Source organism: Pristiophorus japonicus, chromosome 18 (genome assembly GCF_044704955.1).
Source record: "Pristiophorus japonicus isolate sPriJap1 chromosome 18, sPriJap1.hap1, whole genome shotgun sequence".
In the NCBI taxonomy this organism is placed as follows: domain Eukaryota; kingdom Metazoa; phylum Chordata; class Chondrichthyes; family Pristiophoridae; genus Pristiophorus; species Pristiophorus japonicus.
The window spans coordinates 103199502-103222795 of NC_091994.1; the positions used below are offsets into that span (position 1 = coordinate 103199502).

The following is a 23294-nucleotide window of genomic DNA, read 5'->3' on the forward strand; positions in this document are numbered from 1 at the left end:
AATCTCCTGCACCTGCCGATCGTTACGCCATCGGCTGCACATCGCCCCGGTAGTGCCCCGGACCCAAACTTCTATTCCGCCCCCTGCGGCATCGCTGGGCGACAACACCGACAGCTGTTAGGCGTTGTCATGGAGGCTGTCCACTTGGGGAGTGCTATTTAAGGGTGATGATGGTTACGTCAATGCCCTCGACATTGGGCAGTGATGCACTGCTACCGCTTCCCTTGCCGGCTTTAGCGCTCCAAGGGAAGTTGATTTAGTGCTCCACTTCCCTCCTGGAGCGCTAAACCAGAAGTTCGCATCGGAGTCCCTCGCGTAGCACCCGCCGATACTCCTGCGCTACCGCAAAAGTTAGCACCCCAAACAGGGCGCGACACATTTTCCCCCCCCCGTCGTTTACACAAGGAGTTATGTCAGATGGGCTGAAGCTCTCCTGCACTTGCACCTTCTCACATCGCCCATCCATTCTGGGACTGGACCACCATGATCCAATTTCCCTGCAGAGGGACAGATATAAACAGATATCCATTGCTGCCCTTGATGTGGGTTGAGTAGAGGCCAGCAGGACTGATCATTTACGAAGTGACTCAAATCTTTGAGGGAACCATTTAGCGGGTGAATATGTGTCAGCCATTAGTCAGTGGGTAGCACACTCGCCTCTGAGTCAGAAGGTTGTGGGTTCAAGTCCCACTTCCGAGACATGGGCATTTTGCTATATAAATGCCAGTAGTTATTGTTGATGAGCATAAAGTCTCCATATACAGGTATACAATTAGTGTAAAACACACGGAAGAAACCAACACCTGTACTCATCACCAAATCTCCAATATACACAGCAATTGTACTGTGAAAAGTACAGCACTAAGATCTACACTGAATCCACTGTTTTGCAACGATCCTTTTAAAGGACCCACAATCCTATATGTTAATTCTGTAGAATCATTTGAAATTGAGATGACTTTTCTCTCTCTGACAGGGATCTCCCAAATTTTTATATTTTAATGTAAAGAAACACGACCAAGTTCTTCAAGTATTTGCATTTATATAGCGCCTTTCACAACCCCTGAATGTCCCAAAGCATTTTATAGCCAATTAAGTATGTTTGGAGTGTAGTCACTGTTGCATTGTGGGAAATGCAGCAGCAATGTGCACACAAGCAAGCTCCCACAAACAGCAATGTGATAATGACCAGATAATCTGTTTTAGTGATCTTGGTTGACGGTTAAATATTGGCCAGGACACCGGGGAGAACTTTCCTGCTCTTCTTTGAATAGTGCCGTGGGATCCTTTACATCCACCTGAGAAAGCACACGTCTCAGCTGAAAGACAGCACCTCCGACAGTGCAGCACTCCCTCTGAAGTGTCAGCCTGGACTATGTGCCCAAGGCTCTGGAGTGGGCCTCGAACGCGCAATCTTCTGACTCCGAGGCGAGAGAGCTGCCATCTGAGTCACAGTGCACACCTTCCAGTAGGAGGCACTGCCGCGCAATCAAGAGTGGTAATCCTAGCTGATTGTTTTTCTCGCTCAGAGGTGCTGAGGCTAATTGTAGATTCCTGGGTCCCCCCTGGCTTATATCAGCTAACTTCGCACAGAGCGGGGATCAAACATGGGATTTTCCTGCCCCGAAGGCTGACATCCACGACGGCCAGCAGAGATCTCAACTGCGGCACCAAAGGAGATTTGTTCCCCTTTGTATACATTCATGTTAACTTGTTGTAACTGGGCTTCTGTTCCATACGCTCTGATCTTAGTTTCTACATGTTTTGCCATCAATGAGGTTGAGAATTCACTGAGACAATAACCTAACCATTACTTATTGTTCAATATGTAAAGCAAAAACCCACACACAGGCACAGAGGAATTCGATTGGGCAGTAAGTATGAATGATGTCATTGATATTTCAACCGATAGGTTTATATAATTTATTAAAGGTCCTGGTAACAGTAGAAGGTAGCTAGAGTGTAGCTGGTGTGTCAGGTATCAACTCTGGGATACTGTGCAATCCTCATACTTACTAATCAGTCGCTTTCAGACTGTGCCCATGCAACCTCAGGTAAGGGAAACATTTCATTTTTCAAGCCTGCTATCGGTTTTAACCTGGTTGAGATGCAGAAATATTTTACAGACTCTGTGTTTGGTATATTTTGCAAAACTGGAGTGAGATCTAACTGAAGTAGCTTAAGAATAATAAAAATTGTCTTTACAAAGAAGCATTCGCACCGAGGTACCATGAGTGTGAATCAAAATATTAATTCCAGTCAACTTGAAATCTTTCTCTTTATTTGAATGCCCTCTTCTCACTTACCTACTTTATTCTAGTTATACAAAAACTTCCTGGTCACATAAGGCACCTGTGTATTTCTACACATTCATATTGAGCTGGATGTGTTTCAGTTAGTGAGCCAGTGACGAACATAGAAGCACTAGAGTATGTTGATCCATATTACGCAGCTATCTTTCTAAATACCTCTCATTATGATACCGTTTTTGATGTAGATATTTTTGCCTTTGTAGTTTTTCCCCCCCAATAATCTTGTTAATGTATTGGAATTGAATTTAATACGTCACTCCACTCAACGAATGATAAACTTGATGCGATTGGCATTGAAACGCAAGCTAGCAGTGAAAAGGGGGATTGTGTGTTCTTTTATGCAAAGAGTGGCTTTGGCTGAATCTAGGGTTTCTGTTGGTAAAAGGATATATATAGGAGCCCTTTTCGTTCTTCTGGGCGGATGCTAAAGGAGCATAAAAATGACCAAAAGTTAAAGGGGTGGAAACTCATTTTGGACCGTTTTTCAGGCCTGAGATTTGTGACCCGCTGTGGTGTGCGGCACATCCGAAGCTGGGCCCCGGGCCTCGTTGGCCCATTGCCGGTGAGCTGTGGGCGCCAATCGGGCGCCGAGGAGCAGCTCGCCTGTTCTGCAAAACACATCTAGATCCAACTTGCAACTTGGGAAAGGGAGTTGGTCCCTTTAAGAACCGCCGGTTAGGCCGCATGCAGATCTGGTTATCCTGAATGCAGCCGGCCCCCGTGCTGGCTGCCCAATTTCGGAAAGGGGGCCTCAAACATGGTTTAGGCCCTCTCTCTGCAAAGGGGCCTAATGGTCAGTTTCAGGCAAGGTCCCAGGACGCCTACACTGGAGCCTTTACCAAGTTGGCGGACGCCGCACGGAATGTGCGCGGCGCATGCCATATTGGACGCTTATTGGCGCCCATTTTACTCCTGGAACACAGGCGTGGCATCAACAAATTTCTGTGCCCGGGTGTTCCATCTCAACAACCCGTTCCTATTTTCGCAAAATTGGAATTTGTAGGTTAAAATCGTTCAGTTTTAATTTTATAAAAGGATTTTAGCGAATTGTATTGAACCCGAGACTGTAACTGACAGTTAGTTGGGGGCTTCTTTAGCAGATCCACCCACGGGTGTATGCAAATCGTCTTAAAGCAGATTCCCCTTTGTAAAAGCAGAATGTGCTGTGGTTGTAAAGACTGTCGAAAGAACAAAGCATAGCCGGACAGGTGAGGACCTGTCGCTTCCATTCCTGTTGATGTTGGCTTAAAGGAATAATTTCAACATCTAATTTTCTATTTCAAATTATTTTAGCCAATACGCGTTTGCTCTAAATCGAATCAACGATTTTCAAGTTCCGATTATAGCCCTTCCCATTGAGAGGGTGGGGAGGCGGAGGGAAGCATTGTTGTGATCGGGCATACGCTGCCTGAGAGGGCAGTGGAAGCAGGTTCAACAGTAACTTTCAAAAGGCAATTGGATAAAATACTTAAAAAGGAAAAGATTTGTAGGGCTGTGGGGAAAGAGCAGGGGGAGTGGGACTAATTGGAGAGCTCTTTTCAAAGAGCCGGCACAGGCACGATGGGCCTTATGGCCTCCTTCTGTGTTGTATGATTCTATAATTCGATGATTACGATGTGAAAACGACACTGTTGGCTTGTACAAGCAGGGGGAGAGCTCAGCCTGCCTGGTCGTAGAATAAAATAAAGGCCCAAACAACAATGAGCTGTTTATCTTTTTCACCAACAGCATTACACTAGGTGGGAAGCTTTAGGGATAGGGTTAGGGGTAGGGTTAGGGTTAGGGTTAAGGATAGGGGTAGGGGTAGGTTTAAGGATAGGGTTAGGTTTAGGGTTGGGGTTAGGAGTTAGGTTTAGGATTAGAGATAGGGTTGGGGTTTGGGTTAGAGTTAGGGTGCATTTAGGGTTAGGATTAGGGGTTAGGGGTTAGGTTTAGGGATAGGGTTCGGGATGGGGTTTGAGATAGGGGTAGGGTTAGGAATAGGGTTAGGATTAGGGGTTAGGTTTAGGGGTAGGGTTAGGGTTAGGGATAGGGTAAGGATAAGGTTGCATTTAGGATTAGGATTAGGGGTTAGGTTTAGGGATGGGGTTTGGGATAGGGTTGGGATAGGGGTAGGGTTAGGGTTCGGGGTTAGGCTTAGGGATAGGGTAAGGGATGGGGTTTGGGATAGGGGTAGGGTTAGGGGTTAGGTTTCAGGGTAGGATTAGGGCTGGGGATAGGGTTCCGGTGCATTTAGGGTTAGGGACAGGGTTAGGGATGGTGTTTGGGATAGGGTTCGGGATAGGGTTAGTGTGATGACCTAACAGGCTGATAACCGTAGACAGAAGTCACATCACCCTCTCTATAGCACGGTGTTGTAATATAAATAAAATATAAATCTATAGAATGGTGCCATGGTGAGGATGAGAGGAAACACAGATTTGATTCACTTGCTCGTTGGGTCTCCACCCTCATTTTCAACATTTGATCTTGGGATGTAGGTGATGCTGACAATGTCAGATTTTGCCTGTCTGCCCTCTCAGGTGGACGTAAAAGATCCCATTGCGCTATTTCGAAGAAGAGCAGGGGAGTTCTCCCTAGTGACCTGGCCAATATTGATCCCTCAACCAACTTCACTCAAACAGATTATCTGGTCATTCTCTCATTGCTGTTTGTGGGAGCTTGCTGTGCACTATAGATGCTCGTCTTTCTTAACTGGTTCCAATTCGGAATTTATTGTTTTGCCACAGAGTAAAGCTGGGTATTGTGGAACCTGCTGCTGTGTTTGTTTGAACATACAAACCCACGCTCGTTGTTTTAACCCTTCGAATGCTGCTGATTCTGAGCAGCGTATGCAGCAGAGCTTTTCATCAGCTGTCGCCTGTAGAAGTAGAACTAGATGCTGTGTTGTAAATTTTAATAAAGACAAGTGTACAGTATTTCTGAAGCAATGTTCTGAAGCCCTGGAGCTTTCTTTACTGCTCCAGTTTTCTCCATCCCTTGCCTGAAAATGCTGAGTCGTGCTGTGGTTAGTCTGCATGAGCTAGTCTAGACGGTTGGCTGTTCGAGCATGGGGAGCATCAGAGTCAGGCCGAACCCTGACCACCCCCGATGCCCACACATTTGTATGAATTAGTCAAAGTCGCTGCATAGTGATCAAGATCTGGCTTGTTGGGACTCCTTAAAAAAAGGATGCCACCAATTTAGCAGTGGGACCAACACTGGCACAGAGTTGGCACAGGCCATCCCACTGCTAAGTTGGTTTGCTTTGCGCCCGTTTCATGCCTGAAACCCCGACCTTTACTTGGAGTCAGGATTAACATACTGGAATAAACAGAACGAACTCGGGAAGTCGCCTCCACTGATTTTCCGACATGTGCTGCCAGCGGGCGAGGCAGCGCATCAGGACTGTTCGGTCTGAAAATTTACACCAAGCAGGCCCTCACTGAAGAGTGAGTAAAATCGTGCTGAAGAGGTTGTCTATTATCACATTGCTGTGTGTGGGGCTTTGCTGTGGTTATTTGGCTGACGCGTTTCCCTACATTATAGCAGTACCGTGGGATCTTTTGCATCCGCCTGAGAAGGCAGACTTGATTTAATGTCTTCTGCAAAAGATGGAACTTCCAACAGTGGTGATTGAAGTGGCAGCCGAGATTATATTCTCAAGTCCTTCAGTGGTGCCTGAACAGTCACCATTCAATATTCGAAGGATAGCGTGCACTTGGAAACCTAACGGAAAAGGGCTTTGAAGTTCGCTACTGTTCAGTGACCAGCATTAAGGAATGTAACAAAAATCACTTTTTGTTTCGCAAAAGTTTGAATGAAACCAAAAGAACTGGTGACATCAGCAAAGGAGGTGGTGACTGTCAGTTTCTGCAGTTTCTCCATCCTGTCAGTGAATATCGGGACAGGGGTAGGCCATTCAGCCGGCCCCACCATTCAATCCAATCATGGCATTGACTCCATTTACCTTTTTTCCATAATCCCTCGATACCCTTACCTCACAAATATCAATCAATCTCAGTCTTGAAAGCTCCATTTATCCCCCACAGCATCCACAGCCTTTTGTGGGAGAAAATTCCACATTTTTGCGATCCTTTCACGCACAAAAGTGCTTCCTGATTTCCCATTTGAATAGCCTAATTATAATTTTAATATTATGCCCCCCTAGTTCTTGTTTCCCCACCACAGGAAATAGTTTTTCTGTATTTACCCTCACAAATTCTTTTAATATTTTAATCAGATCACCCCGCCAGCTTCTGTACTCAATGGAATACAAGCCAAGTTTATGAAGTGCCGATATCTGCATTTTAAAGCGTTTGTTCAGTGATCTATATGAGCTATCTCACAGTTCTTATCATGTCGTTTCTCACTGCTGCTCCCTTGTTTGTCATACCTGTCTGACAATTTTCTACTTTCCACGCCCATCGCTCTGGTTAAAGTGGAATTTGTTTAAAATCTTTACACTCCCGCCGGGTCTCGCTGACTTTTCGCTCGTTATTGCCAGACTTCATTCTCTCTTCCAGCACAAAATATTTCTTGCTACCTCCTCTCCCCTGCAGAAACATCTCAATAATATGTCAAACCACGTTTTTTTATTCACTTGCAATGGTAAATAGGGAAGTTGTCAAGCTCTTGACAACGAGTATCCAAATCCCCAATTGGCATATTAATTTTTTAAAAATGTTTTATTTTAGAAAACATGTGAAGTATTGCTGAGGAAAAGTTAATGACTATTTAAAATGTAAACTTTAGGTTACTCAGGATTCTAGCGGAGAGCCGTCACTAGGACTTCAATAGGGCATTTTGGTGGGCTTGAGGTGAGACTGATTGGTATGAATACAGGTATCAGATTCAGAAATTAGGGGCAGAGGGGAAACCAGAAGGATGAGGGTAATCAGCAAGTCCCTATCACATACAAGTGAGGCAATATAGGATGACACAAAGTAGTTTACGGGTGATAGGAGGGAGCCACAGGATGAGACCAATCGAACCAGGGTCAGTAGAGAAAGAAAGACCTTGCATGTATATAGCGCCTTTCACCACCTCAGGACGTCTCAAAGCACTTCACAGCCAATTAAGTACTTTTGAAGTGCAGTCACTGTTGTATGTAAAAAACGCAGCAAGCATTTTGCACACAGCAAGCTCCCACAAACAGCAAATGATAATGAACAGGTAATCTTTTTTTTAACACTGTTGGTGCAATAGTAACTTTCAAAAGGAAATTAGATATATACTTCAAAAGTAAAATTTTGAAGGGCTAGGGGGAAAGAACAGGGGAGTGGGGCTAATTGGATCGCTCTTTCAAGAGCCGGCACAGACTCGATGGGCTGAATGGCCTCCTTCCATGCTGCATGATTCTATGATCTCTCTGTCTTGTTAAGTGTTGGGCTTAAAATGGCCAATTTTCCTTGAGGAAACTACCTTCTTCCCTACCTCCATCCAAAAAAGTCCTTTCAAGTTCAAGGTGCCAGCAGCCTTTTACATGTTCCTTGGAGCTGAAATCCCACTCCTGCATTGTGTGATGAGATCAGTTCGTTCAAGCACAGGAGCAGCAGCCAGAACTACACAGCCAGGATCGCATTATCAGTCGCCATGCCTAAGACCTATAGTGCAGTATAACTGTAGTCCAGAAGTCTGCAAGAAACTGCAGCAGAAAAGTCTTACTGTTTTCACGATAAATGACCACCAAGTGAATAAGATATTGTGCACAAAAAACAAAACACCTGCATTTATATAGCACCTTTCATGACCATCGAACATCTCAAAGTGCATTTCAGCCAATGTAGTACTTTTGAAGTGCAATCACTTTTGTAATGTAGAAAATGCAGCAGCCAATTTGCAAAGAGCAAGCTCCTGCAAACATATAATCTTTTTTTAGTGATGTTGATTGAGGGATAAATATCGACCAGGACACCAGGGATAACTCCCATGCATTTCTTCGAAATAGTGCCACAGGATTTTTTATGTCCACTTGAGAGGGCAGATAGAGCCTCGGTTTAAAGTCTCATCCAAAAGACAGCACCTCTGACAGTGCAGCACTCCTTCAGTACTGCCAGCCTAGTTTTTTGTGCTTAAGTCTCTGAAATGGGACTTGAACCCACAACCTTCTGACTCAGAGGCAAGGGTGCCACCAACTGAGCCATGGCTCACAGCAGGTTTTATTTTTTCAGGGTGTGCTTATTAATAAACACATGTTTTGTGGCAAAGATTAAATCATTACAATAAGAAGTTGAGAGAGAGCGATATAAACATGACTTGGTAAGCACTGAACTAGAGGACTCTGGTTTAAAATGTATAAACCTCGGGTCAGACATGAGTTTAGAACAATTTTTCCCCCATGAGGTAGTGGATACAAAACATCGAGGAATCAAGGAAGACTTGCTTCCACTCCTAAAGTGAGTCCTTTGGTGGCTGAACAGTCCAATGTGAGAGCCACAGACCCTATCACAGGTGGGACAGACATTCGTCGGGGGAAGGGGAGGGGGAGCGACTGATTTCTCGCACGCTCCTTCCGTTGCCTATGCCTGACCTCTTCACGCTCGCGGCATTGAGATTCGAAGAGCTCTTTACCAGGGAAGCTTTGAGAGTGTCCTTGTAACGTTTCGCTGCCCACCTTTGGCTCATTTGCCGTGAAGGAGCTCCGCATAGAGCAATTGCTTAGGGAGCCTCGTGTCTGGCATGTGAACTATGTGGCCTGCCCAGTGAAGCTGATCGAGTGTGGTCAGTGCTTCAATGCTGGGGATGTTAGCCTGGGCGAGGACACTGACGTTGGTGCGCCTGTCCTCCCAGGGGATTTGCAGGATCTTGCGGAGACATCTGTGGTAATATATCTCCAGCAACTTGAGGTGTCTTCTGTATATCGTCCATGCCTCTGGTCCATACAGGAGGGCGGGTATTACTACAGCCCTGTAGACCATGAGCTTGGTGGTAGATTTGAGGGCCTGGTCTTCGAACACTCTCTTCCTCAGGCGGCCGAAGGCTGCACTTGCGCACTGGAGGCGATGTTGAATCTCCGCATCAGTGTCTGCCTTTGTTGATAAAAGGCTCCCAAGGTATAGGATGCGGTCCACATTGTCGAGGGCTGCGCTGTAAATCTTGATGCGTGGCGAGGACAGGCTGGTGGAGGACCTTTGTTTTATGGATGTTAAGCATAAGGCCCTTGCTTTCATATACCTCGGTGAATACATTGACTATATCCTGAAGTTCAGCCTCAGAATGTGCGCAGACGCAGGTGTCGTCCGCGTACTGCAGCTCAATGACAGAGGTTGGGGTGATCTTGGACCTGGCCTGGAGGCAGTGTAGGTTAAACAGCTTCTCCACTCCAGCGGGAGAGCTTGTTGACTGTGAGGTGGAGTATGGCAGCGAGAAAGATTGAGAAGAGGGTTGTAGCGATGACGCAGCCCTGTTTGACCTCAGTCCGGAACAGACTCATTGAAAAAGACGCTGAAGCCCAAATGATTAACTCATTCAAAAAGTGAGCTGGACAAATATCTGGCTGGGAATGACGTGGGTTGGAGCTTGCAACATTGAGCATTGGCATGAAGGTAATATATATCCCTGCTCTGAAAGCTACCGGTCTCACCGAACACCGCACCTGGTAGAGTGGAACCTCAGCCTGAAGCTTGATGCTAAGCTGAATTCCCTTCTCATCTGTTCCATTGCCAGGGTCAGCTTCTTCCACCATTGTAACATTGCCTGTCTCTGCCCTGCTGCCACCGATACGCTCATTCATCCCTTTATCACTTCCAGGCTTGGTTGTTCAAATCCTGTTCTTGCTGACCTCCACTCTTCACAAGCTCCAACCCATCCAGACTGCTACAGCTTGTGCTGTTCCCACGTAAAGTCCCGGATCTCTCTTACCCCGACCCACACCAGGTTTCATGTATCTCAACGAATCATTTTCAAGATCCTCAATCTCACTTTTAAATGCTTCCATGACTTTGCCCCACCCTAGTGCAGTGACTCTTTGCTTCTCCGACACTGATCTACTCCTCTTCACCATTGATGGACATTCTTTTAACCTTTACACCCCTGCCCTCTGGGACTCTGTCCCAACAGCCCTTCATGTGGGAATGGTAGTGTAGTGGTTATGTTACTGGACTAGTAATCCAAAGGCTTGGACTAATGATCCCAAGTCATGAGTTCAAATCCCATGGTAGCTGGGGAATTTAAATTCAGTTAATTAAATAAATCTGGAATTTTTGAGTGTGGCATCAAGGAACCCTAGTAAAGTTAAAGTCAATGGGATTCAGGGGGAAAATTCTTCACTGGCTTGAATCACACCTAGCACAAAGGAAGATGGCTTTAGTTGTTGGAGGTCAACCAGCCCTAGAACATCACTGCAGGAATTCCTCAGGGCATCATTCTGGGCCCAACCATCTTCATCAATGACCTTCCCTCCATCATAAGGTCAGAAGTGGGGATGTTTGCTGATGATTGCACAGTGTTCATTCCATTCACAACCCTTCAGATAATGAAGCAGTTCATGCCCGCACGTAGCAAGACCTAGACGACATTCAAGCTTGGGCTGATAAGTGACAAGTAACATTCGCGCCACACAAATGCCAGGTAATGACTATCTCCAACCACCGCCCCTTGACATTCACTGGCATTACCATCGCCGAATCTCCGACCATCAACATCCTGGGGGTCACCTTTAACCAGAAACTTAACTTGACCAGCCACATAAATACTGTGGCCACAAGAGCAGGTCAGAGGCTGGTATTCTCCAGCTAATGTCTCACCCCCTTACTCCCCAAAGCCTTTCCACCATCTACAAGGCACTTTTCAGGAGTGTGATGGAATACTCACCATGTGCCTGGATGAGTGCAGCTCCAACAATACTCAAGAAGCTCAACACCATCCAGGACTAAGCAGCTCACTGGATTGGCACCCCATCCATCACCTTCAACATTCACTCCCTCCACCACCGGCGCACTTTGGCTGCAGTGACAAGACGCACTGAAGCAACTCACCAAGGCTTCTTCAGCAACACCTCCCAAAGCCTCGGCCTCTACCATCTAGAAGGACAAAGGCAGCAGAGCATGGGAACACCATAACCTCGAAGTTCCCCTCCAAGTCACACACCATCCTGACTTCGAAGTATATCACTGTTCCTTCATCATCGCTGGGTCAAAATCCTAGAACTCCCTCCCTAACAGCACTGTGAGAGCACCTTCACCAAAAGGACTGCAGCAGTTAAAGAAGGTGGCTCACCACCACCTTCTCAGGGACAATTAGGGATGGGCAATAAATGCTGGCCCTGCCAGAGATGAACACATCCCAGGAAAGATTTTTTTTAAATCTTGATTCCTACCTCCCTCTTTGCTCTCAAAAGCCAACTAAGATGTTTCAGCGTTTTGTTGGGCTCAGTCCCTTCATCCATTCCACCTAATCTTCTTCCCACTGAATGTTTATTTTCATTTTCCTGCTTATCTTTGGGGATCAGGGAGTATTTGCACAGAATTTCCCCTCAGGTGAGTGGGGTACAATCTATGATAAGGTAGATTCTATGTAGTCTGTGAAATGAAAGGGATTTATGGCGGTAAGGTTTCATTCTCATTCTATTCTTTCTTGTGTTGCTCGGACAGCTTTTAAGGGATTTCATCATTAGCTAAGTACATATCCCATGTGCCCAATGCTCCCTCTAAGCCACGTGGCTGCACAGTAATGGGAAAGGTCCCGTGCAGGCTTCTCACCGGCTTTTACATTGTAAATATCGCACATGTGCAGAAATTTAAAGGGACCGCGCATTAAAAGAAACAGACCATGCAGAACAACGCTCAGCTCACAGGGAACATTGCATGCATCATATGATTTTGTAAGAAAGAAAGAAGGAAGAAAGACTTGGATTTATATAGCGCCTTTCATGACTACCGGACGTCTCAAAGCACATAACAGCCAATTAAGTACTTTCTTAGAGTGCGGTCACTGTTGTAATGTGGGAAACGTGGCACCCAATTTGCACACAGCAAGCTCCCACAAACAGCAATGTGATAATAACTTTTATTTATATAAAGCGCCTTTAATGTAGTAAAACGTCCTAAGGGAGGTCCCAGCGGATTGGGAAACTGCAAATGTAACGCCCCTATTTAAAAAAGGAGGCAGACAGAAAGCAGGAAACTATAGACCAGTTAACCTAACACCTGTCGTTGGAAAAATGTTGGAGTCCATTATTAAGGAAATAGTAGCAGGACATTTGGAAAAGCAAAATTCAGTCAAGCAAAGTCAGCATGGTTTTATGAAAGGGAAATTGTGTTTGACAAATTTGCGGGAGTTCTTTGAGGGTGTAACGAGCAGGGTGGATAAGGGGGAACCAGTGGATATGGTGTATTTGGATTTCCAGAAGGCATTCGATAAGGTGCCACATAAAAGGTTACTGCACAAGATAGAAGTTCACAAGATTGGGGATAATATATTAGCATGGATTGAGGATTGGCTAACTAACAGAAAACAGAGAGTCGGGATAAATGGGTCATTTTCCGGATGGAAAACAGTAACTAGTGGGGTGCCACAGGGATCAGTGTTGGGGCCTCAGCAATTTGCAATCTATATTAATGACTTGGATGAAGGAACCGAGTGTAATATAGCCAAGTTTGCCGATGATATAAAGATAGGTGAGAAAGCAAGTTGTGAGGAGGACACAAAAAATCTACAAAGGGATACAGGCTAAGTGAGTGGGCAAAAATTTGACAGATGGAGTATAATGTGGGAAAATGGCAGAAAAAATAAAAAAGCTAATTATTATTTAAATGGAGAAAAATTACAAAATGCTGCAATACAGAGGAACCTGGGTGTCCTTGTGCATGAAACACAAAAAGTTAGTATGCAGGTACAGCAAGTAATCAGGAAGGCAAATGGAATGGTGGCCTTTAATGCAAGGGGGATGGAGTATAAAAGCAGAGAAGTCCTGCTACAACTGTACAGGGTATTGGTGAGGTCACACCTAGAGTACTGCATACAGTTTTGGTCTCCTTATTTAAGGAGGGATATATTTGCATTGGAGTCAGTTCAGAGAAGGTTCACTAGGTTGATTCTTGAGATGAGGAAGTTGACTTATGAAGAAAGGTTGAGCAGATTGAGCCTGCACTCATTGGAGTTCAAAAGAATGAGACATATAAGAAAATGAGGGGGCTCTACAAGGTAGATGCAGGGAGGATGTTTCCACTCAATGGTGAGTCTAGGACTAGGGGGCATAGTTTCAGAATAAGGGGCCACCCATTTAAAACTGAGATGAGGAGGAATTTCTTCTCTCAGAGGGTTGTAAATTTGTAGAATTCTCTGCCCCAGAGAACTGTGGAGGCTGGGTCATTGAATATATTTAAGGCGGCGATCGACAGATTTTTGAGTGATAAGGGAGTAAAGGGTTATGGGAAGCGGGCAGGGAAGTGGAGCTGAGCACATGATCAGATCAGCCATGATCTTATTAAATGGCGGAGCAGGCTTAAGGGCCCAAATGGCCTACTCCTGCTCCAATTTCTTATGTTCTTATGTTCTTAACAACAGTCTTACAACACGTTAGATATTGACCAGGGAGGGAAAGAGAGAAACAGCGGGAGAAGAAAATGTAAAAGAGGTTAACGGCTCGGGTCTGAAGCGGCAGCCAAAATGCGCATGCAGATAGACACAGGCGAAAAAGCTAAAAAAAAAAAGGAATTCAAATTACATTGTAAATAATACAATATGGATTATACAATAGTAAAATCAGTATAATAAAGATTTGTTATAATTAAACAAAATTAAATAATATATACAATAATTATAAATTAAGTAAAAAATTAGAAAATCAGCAATTGAAGCAAATTAAATAGGTTTTGTTTTCTTTAAAATTCATTCCCTGTCCACTGATTCAATTAATATGGAAGAACCAATCACTGCCCTCCATCCTTGTGACATCATCAATTCATTACTTTTTATTTCTCATTTTGTCCCCTTGACAGGACCTGTTATGGCTCCAGGCTCGAGCTGCCTCCGTTGTCAGGGAGCAGCTTAAAAAGAAAATTCCCTCCAGCTGCTCCAGGCTCGAGCTGCCTCTGTTGTCAGGGAGCAGCTTTTAAAAAATACCTCCCTCCAGCTGCTCCAGGCTCGAGCTGCTTCTGTTGTCAGGGAGCAGCTTTTTTAACGAGCAGATAATCTGTTTTGTTATGTTTATTGAGGGATAAATATTGGCCAGGACACTGGGAATAAATCCCCTGCTCATCTTCAAAATAGTGCCTTGGGATCTTTTACATCCACCTGAGAGAGCTGCGGTTTAACTTCTCATCCAAAAGACATAGAAATATAGAAACATAGAAAATAGGTGCAGGAGTAGGCCATTCGGCCCTTCTAGCCTGCACCGCCATTCAATGAGTTCATTGCTGAACATGCAACTTCAGTACCCCATTCCTGCTTTCTCACCATACCCCTTGATTCCCCTTGTAGTAAGGACTTCATCTAACTCCTTTTTGAATATATTCAGTGAACTGGCCTCAACAACTTACTGTGGTAGAGAATTCCACAGGTTCACCACTCTCTGGATGAAGAAATTCCTCCTCATCTCGGTCCTAAATGGCTTACCCCTTATCCTTAGACTGTGTCCCCTGGTTCTGGACTTCCCCAACATTGGGAACATTCTTCCTGCATCTAACCTGTCTAAACCCATCAGAATTTTAAACGTTTCTATGAGGTCCCCTCTCATTCTTCTGAACTCCAGTGAATACAAGCCCAGTTGATCCAGTCTTTCTTGATATGTCAGTCCCACCATCCCGGGAATCAGTCTGGTGAACCTTCGCTGCACTCCCTCAATAGCAAGAATGTCCTTCCTCAGGTTAGGAGACCAAAACTGTACACAATACTCCAGGTGTGGCCTCACCAAGGCCCTGTACAACTGTAGCAACACCTCCCTGCCCCTGTATTCAAATCCCCTCGCTATGAAGGCCAACATGCCATTTGCTTTCTTAACCGCCTGCTGTACCTGCATGCCAACCTTCAATGACTGATGTACCATGACACCCAGGCCTCTTTGCACCTCCCCTTTTCCTAATCTGTCACCATTCAGATAATAATCTGTTTCTCTGTTCTTACGACCAAAGTGAATAACCTCACATTTATCCACATTATACTTCATCTGCCATGCATTTGCCCACTCACCTAACCTATCCAAGTCGCTCTGCAGCCTCATAGCATCCTCCTCGCAGCTCACACTGTCACCCAACTTAGTGTCATCTGCAAATTTGGAGATACTACATTTAATCCCCTCGTCTAAATCATTAATGTACAGTGTAAACAGCTGGGGCCCCAGCACAGAACCTTGCGGTACCCCACTAGTCACTGCCTGCCATTCTGAAAAGTCCCCATTTACTCCTACTCTTTGCTTCCTGTCTGACAACCAGTTCTCAATCCATGTCAGCACACTACCCCCAATCCCATGTGCTTTAACTTTGCACATTAATCTCTTGTGTGGGACCTTGTCGAAAGCCTTCTGAAAGTCCAAATATACCACATCAACTGGTTCTCCCTTGTCCACTCTATTGGAAACATCCTCAAAAAATTCCAGAAGATTTGTCAAGCATGATTTCCCTTTCACAAATCCATGCTGACTTGGACCTATCATGTCACCACTTTCCAAATGCACTGCTATGACATCCTTAATAATTGATTCCATCATTTTACCCACTACCGATGTCAGGCTGACCGGTCTATAATTCCCTGTTTTCTCTCTCCCTCCTTTTTTAAAAAGTGGGGTTACATTGGCTACCCTCCACTCCATAGGAACTGATCCAGAGTCAATGGAATGTTGTAAAATGACCGTCAATGCATCCACTATTTCCAAGGCCACTTCCTTAAGTACTCTGGGATGCAGTCCATCAGGCCCTGGGGATTTATCAGCCTTCAATCCCATCAGTTTCCCCAACACAATTTCCTGACTAATAAGGATTTCCCTCAGTTCCTCCTCCTTACTAGACCCTCCGACCCCTTTTATATCCGGAAGGTTGTTTGTGTCCTCCTCAGTGAATACCGAACCGAAGTACTTGTTCCCTTAGCACTGCACTGGAGTGTCAGCCTAGACTTTTTGTGCTCAAGTCTCTGGAGTGGGACTTGAACGCATGATTTACTGACTCAGAGACACGTGTGCTACCCACTGAGCCACAGCTGTTAACAAAATTGCTAGTTTTCAGAATAAATCTATGCTAATTAATTCAACAATATTTAATCTATAACTGCAATTAATATGGAGCTTTGCTTAAAATTTGGCCTCTCCTGAAGGCCTTACCATATCACTTTTCTGTGATGTATTCTGCCACTGTTACTGAAGGGATGAGCTACCGTTTCATCACCTGTACGTTGTGACTATAAAGGAATAAGTCCTGTGAGTTTGTACTTCTGTTGCAGAGTTTTGCCCTCCAGCATAAAATTGCCCCATTAGTTTTACAACATTGTGAAAAAGGGAGAGGGCTATTGCAAGCGGGAAAATTTTTAAAATGTCATTTGCATGTTTCCAAAAGTCGCTGTTAGTACCCAATGACAGGGCAATGGCATTTTAATCTGCTCAGACGGGAGCTGTGTGCTCACGTCTTTGCAGACATGCGCCAAGCTACCTTCCTGGCCATCACATCTTAAACCTTTTGAAAGTGTGGCTTAGCTTGTGCCATCTCTCCAAACCTTGAAAACAGCTCCAGGCAAATTTTTAAAAGTTGCTCAGAAACCCCAATGCTCCTCTCCCGCCCCCCACCCCTTCCCCCCACGCCCCACACCACCTTCCTATGAAGAAAGAAAGACATATTGATTTTTCCCAAAGAATTTGTAGCGTTAATCTATCATTTTGAATACTGTTATGTAGGACCTTGTGTGACTTGTACTATGTAGAACCCGCCCAAAATTCAATAGACGTTGATGGTGCAAGTTCAGTTTTCTGATTTTGTTAAGCACATCTACACAATCAGCATGGTGGGCTCGAAACGCTGCTCGATGGGTTGGTAGCCTGATTTTTACAAAGCTTTAGCACCTCGCCAGACCAGGTTTACATAACGTATTTGTATTTATCTTGCAAGGTTTCCTCCCGGGGCTTTTGGTTTGACACCAGTTTTCAGGGATCGCCACAAGGGATTGTTGTTTTTTTCCATTGAGCGGTAAAGGTTTCAAAATCCCTCCCACATATCTCTCTGCCTCGCAGTGTTTTTCTATCGCATTTAATCACGCCAGTATATCAATCTGGATTCTTGTTTTGATGCAGTTATTTTTTTACATAAAGTGACCTCCTGTAAAAGTATAGACCCATTGTGCTAACCCAGGATGTGACTTAAGCATGGTATCATTTTGTGTCTGTGATTTTCTGAGACGTGCTGGCATCAGGTGCGGTTCCTCGACCCCAGAGTGCCTTCAGAAAATTACCCCCCAAAGATCTTCAATGCTCCAGCATCCTGTCCAAGGATTTCACTTCTATTTTGTTTCTCTTCTCCTTTCTTCTCCCAAAAGAGCTGACACTTAACTGGGGTGTGGTTCCACAGGCAATGATAGTCCTCTGGGTAGCTCGTCCAAATTCCTGCTCTTCATGTGTGAACCCGGAGAGTGATTGCAAGCAGGATACAATTGAAAAGCTGAGAAGTTATGCTAAACTTGTACAGAACCTTGGTTAAACCACACTTGAAGTACTGTGCACAGATCTGGGGGGCGAAATTGCCCTGCGCCTGTTTGGGGTGCACAATTCGAATTAAATGAAAATTTAGCACCGGTGAGATGGGCAGCTAAATGTCCCGAATTTGGGGTCTTTGGATCAAAAAACTCTGCGGGGCGGTATCAGAGGCGTAATTCGCCTCTGCAAGGCGGTAGCGGGGCGATGGAGGAGCGCCACGCTGACCATGTCACAATGTCCCTCCCCTTTTAAAGGGGAGGGCCGCTGCGAACTCTGAGGCCACTTTCCTGCCACCCACTGGGGCACCAGGGAGGGGTTTGGCCGTGCCAGCAGCCCAGCACCAAAGATGGGGTGCCGGGCTCCATGTTGGTATGCCGAACCAGCAGCCGCCATTGTCGGGCCAACTGCAAAGTCAGCCGACAAAAGAAAAGATGGCAGCCACAGCGCAATGCCTCCCCTTTAAGAGCAGCCGGGGTGCCCCAACCACTACAGCTTCGTGATCCACAAAGCCGTCGGTGGCATTGCCCCCTGCTAACCTCACTCCCGCATGGCAATTTCCCCCCGTGGGGAGCAAAGGGGTCAGCATGTGGCAATAAGGTGTGAGCGCGCACGCCGATGACATCATGTCCCCGCCTGCCCCCGGGTGAAAATCTTTATTGCCCCGCTTGCGGCTCCCAGAGGCGCTAATGGGCCTTTCGGAAAAGGGCAATTTCGACCCCCTGGTCTCCATATTACAAAAAGGATATAGAGGCGATGCAAAAAAAGGATGATAGGTATAACCTCTCAGTTCTGGTATCAGGAAAGCTTGAACAGGCTGCAGCTCTTTTCTCTAGAAAAGAATAAGGTGATCTAATAGAGGTCTTTAAAATTATGAAGGTGTTTGATAAGAAAGACATAGAGATGATGTTTCCACTTATGGGGAGTCCAGAACTAGAGGCCATTAATTTAAGATAGTCACCAATAAATCCAATAAGGAATTCAGGAGAAACTTCTTTACCAAGAAAGTGGTTCGAATGCTACCACATGGAGTAGTTGTGGCGAATAGCACAGATGTATTTAAGGGGAAGCTAGATAAGTACATGAGGGAGAAAAAAACGAGTCGGTTATGTTGATGAGTTAGATGAAGTAGAATGGAAGGAGGCTTGTGTGGAACATAAGGGGATAAGGGGTTATGGGGAGCGGGCGGAGAAGTGGAGCTGAGTCCATGATCGGATCAGCCATGATCTTATTGAATGGTGGAGCAGACTCGAGGGGCCGTATGGCCTACTCCTGCTCCTATTTCGTATGTTCTTATAAACACCAGCATGGGTCAGTTGTGCCAAACAGCCTGTATCTATGCTGTACATTCTGAGTAACTCTGTGTAGTATTCGACACAGCCAAGCCGAGCCATTCATGTTGTCATTCGCCATCCACATGTGTGCACTTTGCAGTGGGACATTACTGAATCATGACCAGGAACAAGGAGCCGTGGAAAGTTTACCACTCTGAAGACCTGAATCGCGGACTATTTGACCACTCCCTGGCTAAGATAACCCAACTGAATACAGGGAGTTCTCCTAAATGAGGACAATGCATTCATTCAGCTAGGGAGCAAGAATTTTAATTTATTGCCAACACCATCGTGTTATGAAATTTGCGACCTTTCTGTGCGGGGGAGGGGAGGGGGGGGCGCGAGAGGCGAGTGTGAACAGTACCTGCTGATACTTCACATGGGTTCACAGAGGTGTAATGAACAACAACCAAAAATAGAACTTTGAGGAGTTGTGTAACTTTTCCACAATGGGCTTGTGACACAACCCAGTGACAAAACACAACCATTGGAAAACTAGCCTTTTGCCACTTAAAAATGGGGGTCATTAATTGTGGAGAAACTCATAAATCCCTCTGAAGTGACTACTTAGTTGTAAAACAATCTCTTGCAGGCTACCGACCTTCTCCGGACAGGAAGAAAGCAGGTATGGTCAATCGATGTGGCATTGCCCATATCCTAAGACCAAACTGAAATAAATAAATATAAATTAGATTCTGTACCTGTTCTGTACTTGAATGCAGCTGGTGATATACTTCTCACTTTGGAGTATAGCTGTGCACAGACATTCTTTATAGTAAATTATATTTGTGGGCCGACAGTTGTAGATATACCTGTGCTTTCACTTTATTGACTTTCTCTCTCATTCTTTACCTCTGTCCTCCTTACCTCGACGTACAGTTAAACCCCAATGAAATAAATCCAGATAGATTGCGGAGGGTAGAATCAAATCGGAAGTCAAGAGATTTCAACAAAGAGCCCAGCACGGCAGATTACTACAAGTGTCTAGGAAACGACACAGTGGAAAACACTCAGATGGCACCCAATGAGGAGGTGAGTATCATTCATTATACAGCTAAACAATATGTTTATCTGAACCCCTGATCCAGAAAGGATTGCGGGTAATCTCTGAGCCGGAATAGATTCCGGGTAAGCGAAAGCAAAATATGTAAAATCTGAAATGAAAACAGAAAATGCTGGAAACACTCAGCAAGTCTTCTCTCAGAGGGTTGTAAACCTGTGGAATCTGCTGCCTCAGAAAGCTGTGGAAGCTGGGTCATTGAATAAATTTTAAGACAGAGATAGACAGTTTCTTAACCGATAAGGGAATAAGGGGTTATGGGGAGCGGGCGGGGAAGTGGACCTGAGTCCATGATTAGATCAGCCATGATCCTATTAAATGGCGGAGCAGGCTCGAGGGGCCGTATGGCCTGCTTCTGCTCCTATTTCTTATGTTCTTATGTAGGTCAGGCAGCATCTGCGGAGAGAGAAACAGAGTTAACGTTTCCGGTTGATGACATTTCATCAGGACTGGGTAAATCCTGATCCAGCTCTAAATTCTGCATACGTTACTCATGACTTGACTAGTTTCACCCTCTCCTGTGGACTTACTGAAATTCTGTCATTATGAAACAAAGTTCTGCATGATATCAAACTAAGGTTTCCATCCATTTTTCTGCTCAATTTTGAAAACAACTTAATTTACAGCCTTTATTGTGAAGAGTGTGAAGAAACCAACAACTGCAGCATCCTGCTTAGATTTTTCACACTGCCAATCTGTGGCTGGAATTAAACACAAGAAACAAAGTAATGCATTTCACAATCTGGTTGAAATCATCTCGTGTAATAGCTGTAACAAATGCATTAACATGTTTATGTGAAATTCCTCTGTCTGCTATTTTAATGCAGGCATTACTTCCTTCTGTAATAACACACTGATTTGTCTATTGTGATTTTAGTAATTTAGCAATGAATTACATTATGAAATTGACACCTGTCTTCAAGTCTGCCAGAATATTGGGCATTCCTATATTAAATGGAAATGGGGCACTCATGGACACATCCCCAACAGATACACAAAGTCAGTTTTCATTGATATGAAGCTGCTTGATCATTATTACATGTGATTGGTGGTGTTAACAAATTCGCTGCAAAATTTTGCTGCCACGTTTCCTACATTACAACAGTGATTACACTTCAAAAGTACTTCATTAACTGTAAAGCACTTTGAGATGTTCTGAGATTGTAAAAGGCACTATATAAATGCAACTCTTTCTTTCTTTAAAAAAAATCTCAATATGCTGTCACATGGTGAACTCAGTAACAGATAACTGACGAGCTAATACTGGGGAAGCAAAATCATCAAGGACTCCATCTTTTTCTTCTCCACAGTATAGTTTAGAGGCTGGATGGGCAAAGTGTCATTTCTGTTGTATATCTATGGTTAACCACTCCTATCAGTGAAGTGTGTAACCCAGTGGTTTTCAAACTTTTCTGTGCGGGAATGTCATGCAAATATTGGCACGCTCTTGAGAACAACTCAGAAATATTGGTACACTCTTGGGTATCCCTTGGAATATCCCAAGGACCCCTGTCCTAACTTTCAAAAGAAAGTGTCAACTACCCAAAGCAAAGTATCACTGCTGAAAACACTTTTTATGAGTCTACAGCAACAGAAACAACTTGTCAGTAAATCAATAAATACAAAAAGTATAGGGCTAGAATTTGTAGTGGCTCACTGTCCAGTTTCTCGGCGGTATTGGCCGTTTTGGGTGATAACCGGGTCGGCGAGAAATTGCCCAGCTGAGTTACGCCGGCGGTTTCAAAGTCCCGCTAGGGAGCGGACCACCAACGTGCACTGGCCTCAGATCGCCCTGGCGCGATATTTGGCTCAGCGGTGACCCGTAAGTATAAAAAAAATGGCCACGAGAATCAGCGGTGCTGGGTGGTAGGTGTGTAGCTCTGCAAGAAAAATAAAGTCATTGGTTTTTTACTAATTATTTTAAAATTCTATTGTAGAGATTTAAGTTAAAATGGTCCTGAGAATGTTTTTATGATTTTTTTTTATGTTCTGTTTTAAAAAAATATATTTTTAGTCTTTTTCTCCTCCTAGGCCCAACTCTTGGGGTAAATTTTTAATAAATTTATTAATTATCGCTCATTTTCTTTAAGAACTGCCAAATCGACCTAAAATTAACTTTTTTCGCTGAGAATTGGGATGCAACGCCCATTTTTTTCGCTGGGCGGATTTTTTTCTTTTTTGGGGGGGGAAGTTTTCGCCAGCGATAATCTTAGGAATCTCAGCGGTCTTTTGGGCGGCAATCGAGTGCTGGCGGATTGTTAGGAAATTCTAACCCATAGTCTTTGATAACCGATGAACAGAAATCATAGAATCATAGAATGTTTACAGTACAGAAGGAGGCCATTCGGCCCATTGAGCCCGTGCCGGCTCTCTGCAAGAGCATGTTAGCCAATCCCACTCTCCCTGCCCTTTCCCCACTGCCTGGATCATCTCACGGAACACCTGAGGTCGAAGGAGATGAAGTCTAGCAGGCTGCAGAGGGGTTACATTGCTATAATACGATAGATCTTATTCTGTTTATGAAACTGTCTCTGATTTAGAATGGCAGTTCATTTTAAGAACTTCACTTTAACTTTACACACAGAGGAAAATATACCTACCTCTTTGAAAGGGCAACGAGAATAATATGGTGCTTACAAATAATGGGTTAAAGTAAATTCCGATCCAAGGATAACCCCATGTTAGGTTCATTTAGGGAGCAGATTGTAGGTCCCATAATCTTTGATTAGCCTGCTACTGTCTATTTTGTGTTTAGCAAGGCCTAATAAATGATTGCTTAGTACTCCACAAGTGTACGCTGGAATAGTTGCACCAACTCTTATTTAACAGTGCAAAAAGATTCTCGTGCAAATGTAACCACTTAGGTTACCAAATAGTATTTTTTGCATACTTGCTACTGTTCAGGATTGTAATATGTCTTCTGATGATAGTACATCAATGCAATTTATTCAAAAGCAACTAAATAGTTATCTTTGTGATTGATTGGATTTAGAAGAGGG

At 44.5% G+C, this 23294-nt stretch overlaps 1 protein-coding gene across 1 annotated transcript in view; it reads left to right on the forward strand.

Annotated features, from left to right (window-relative positions):
- Nucleotides 1-23294, forward strand: part of espn (espin) — a 196131-nt gene that overhangs the window by 106208 nt on the left and 66629 nt on the right. Inside the window, exon 8 of the mRNA XM_070861017.1 lies at nt 20115-20267. Coding sequence (XP_070717118.1) covers nt 20115-20267 — 153 coding nt within the window. The remainder of the gene's footprint in view (nt 1-20114; nt 20268-23294) is intronic.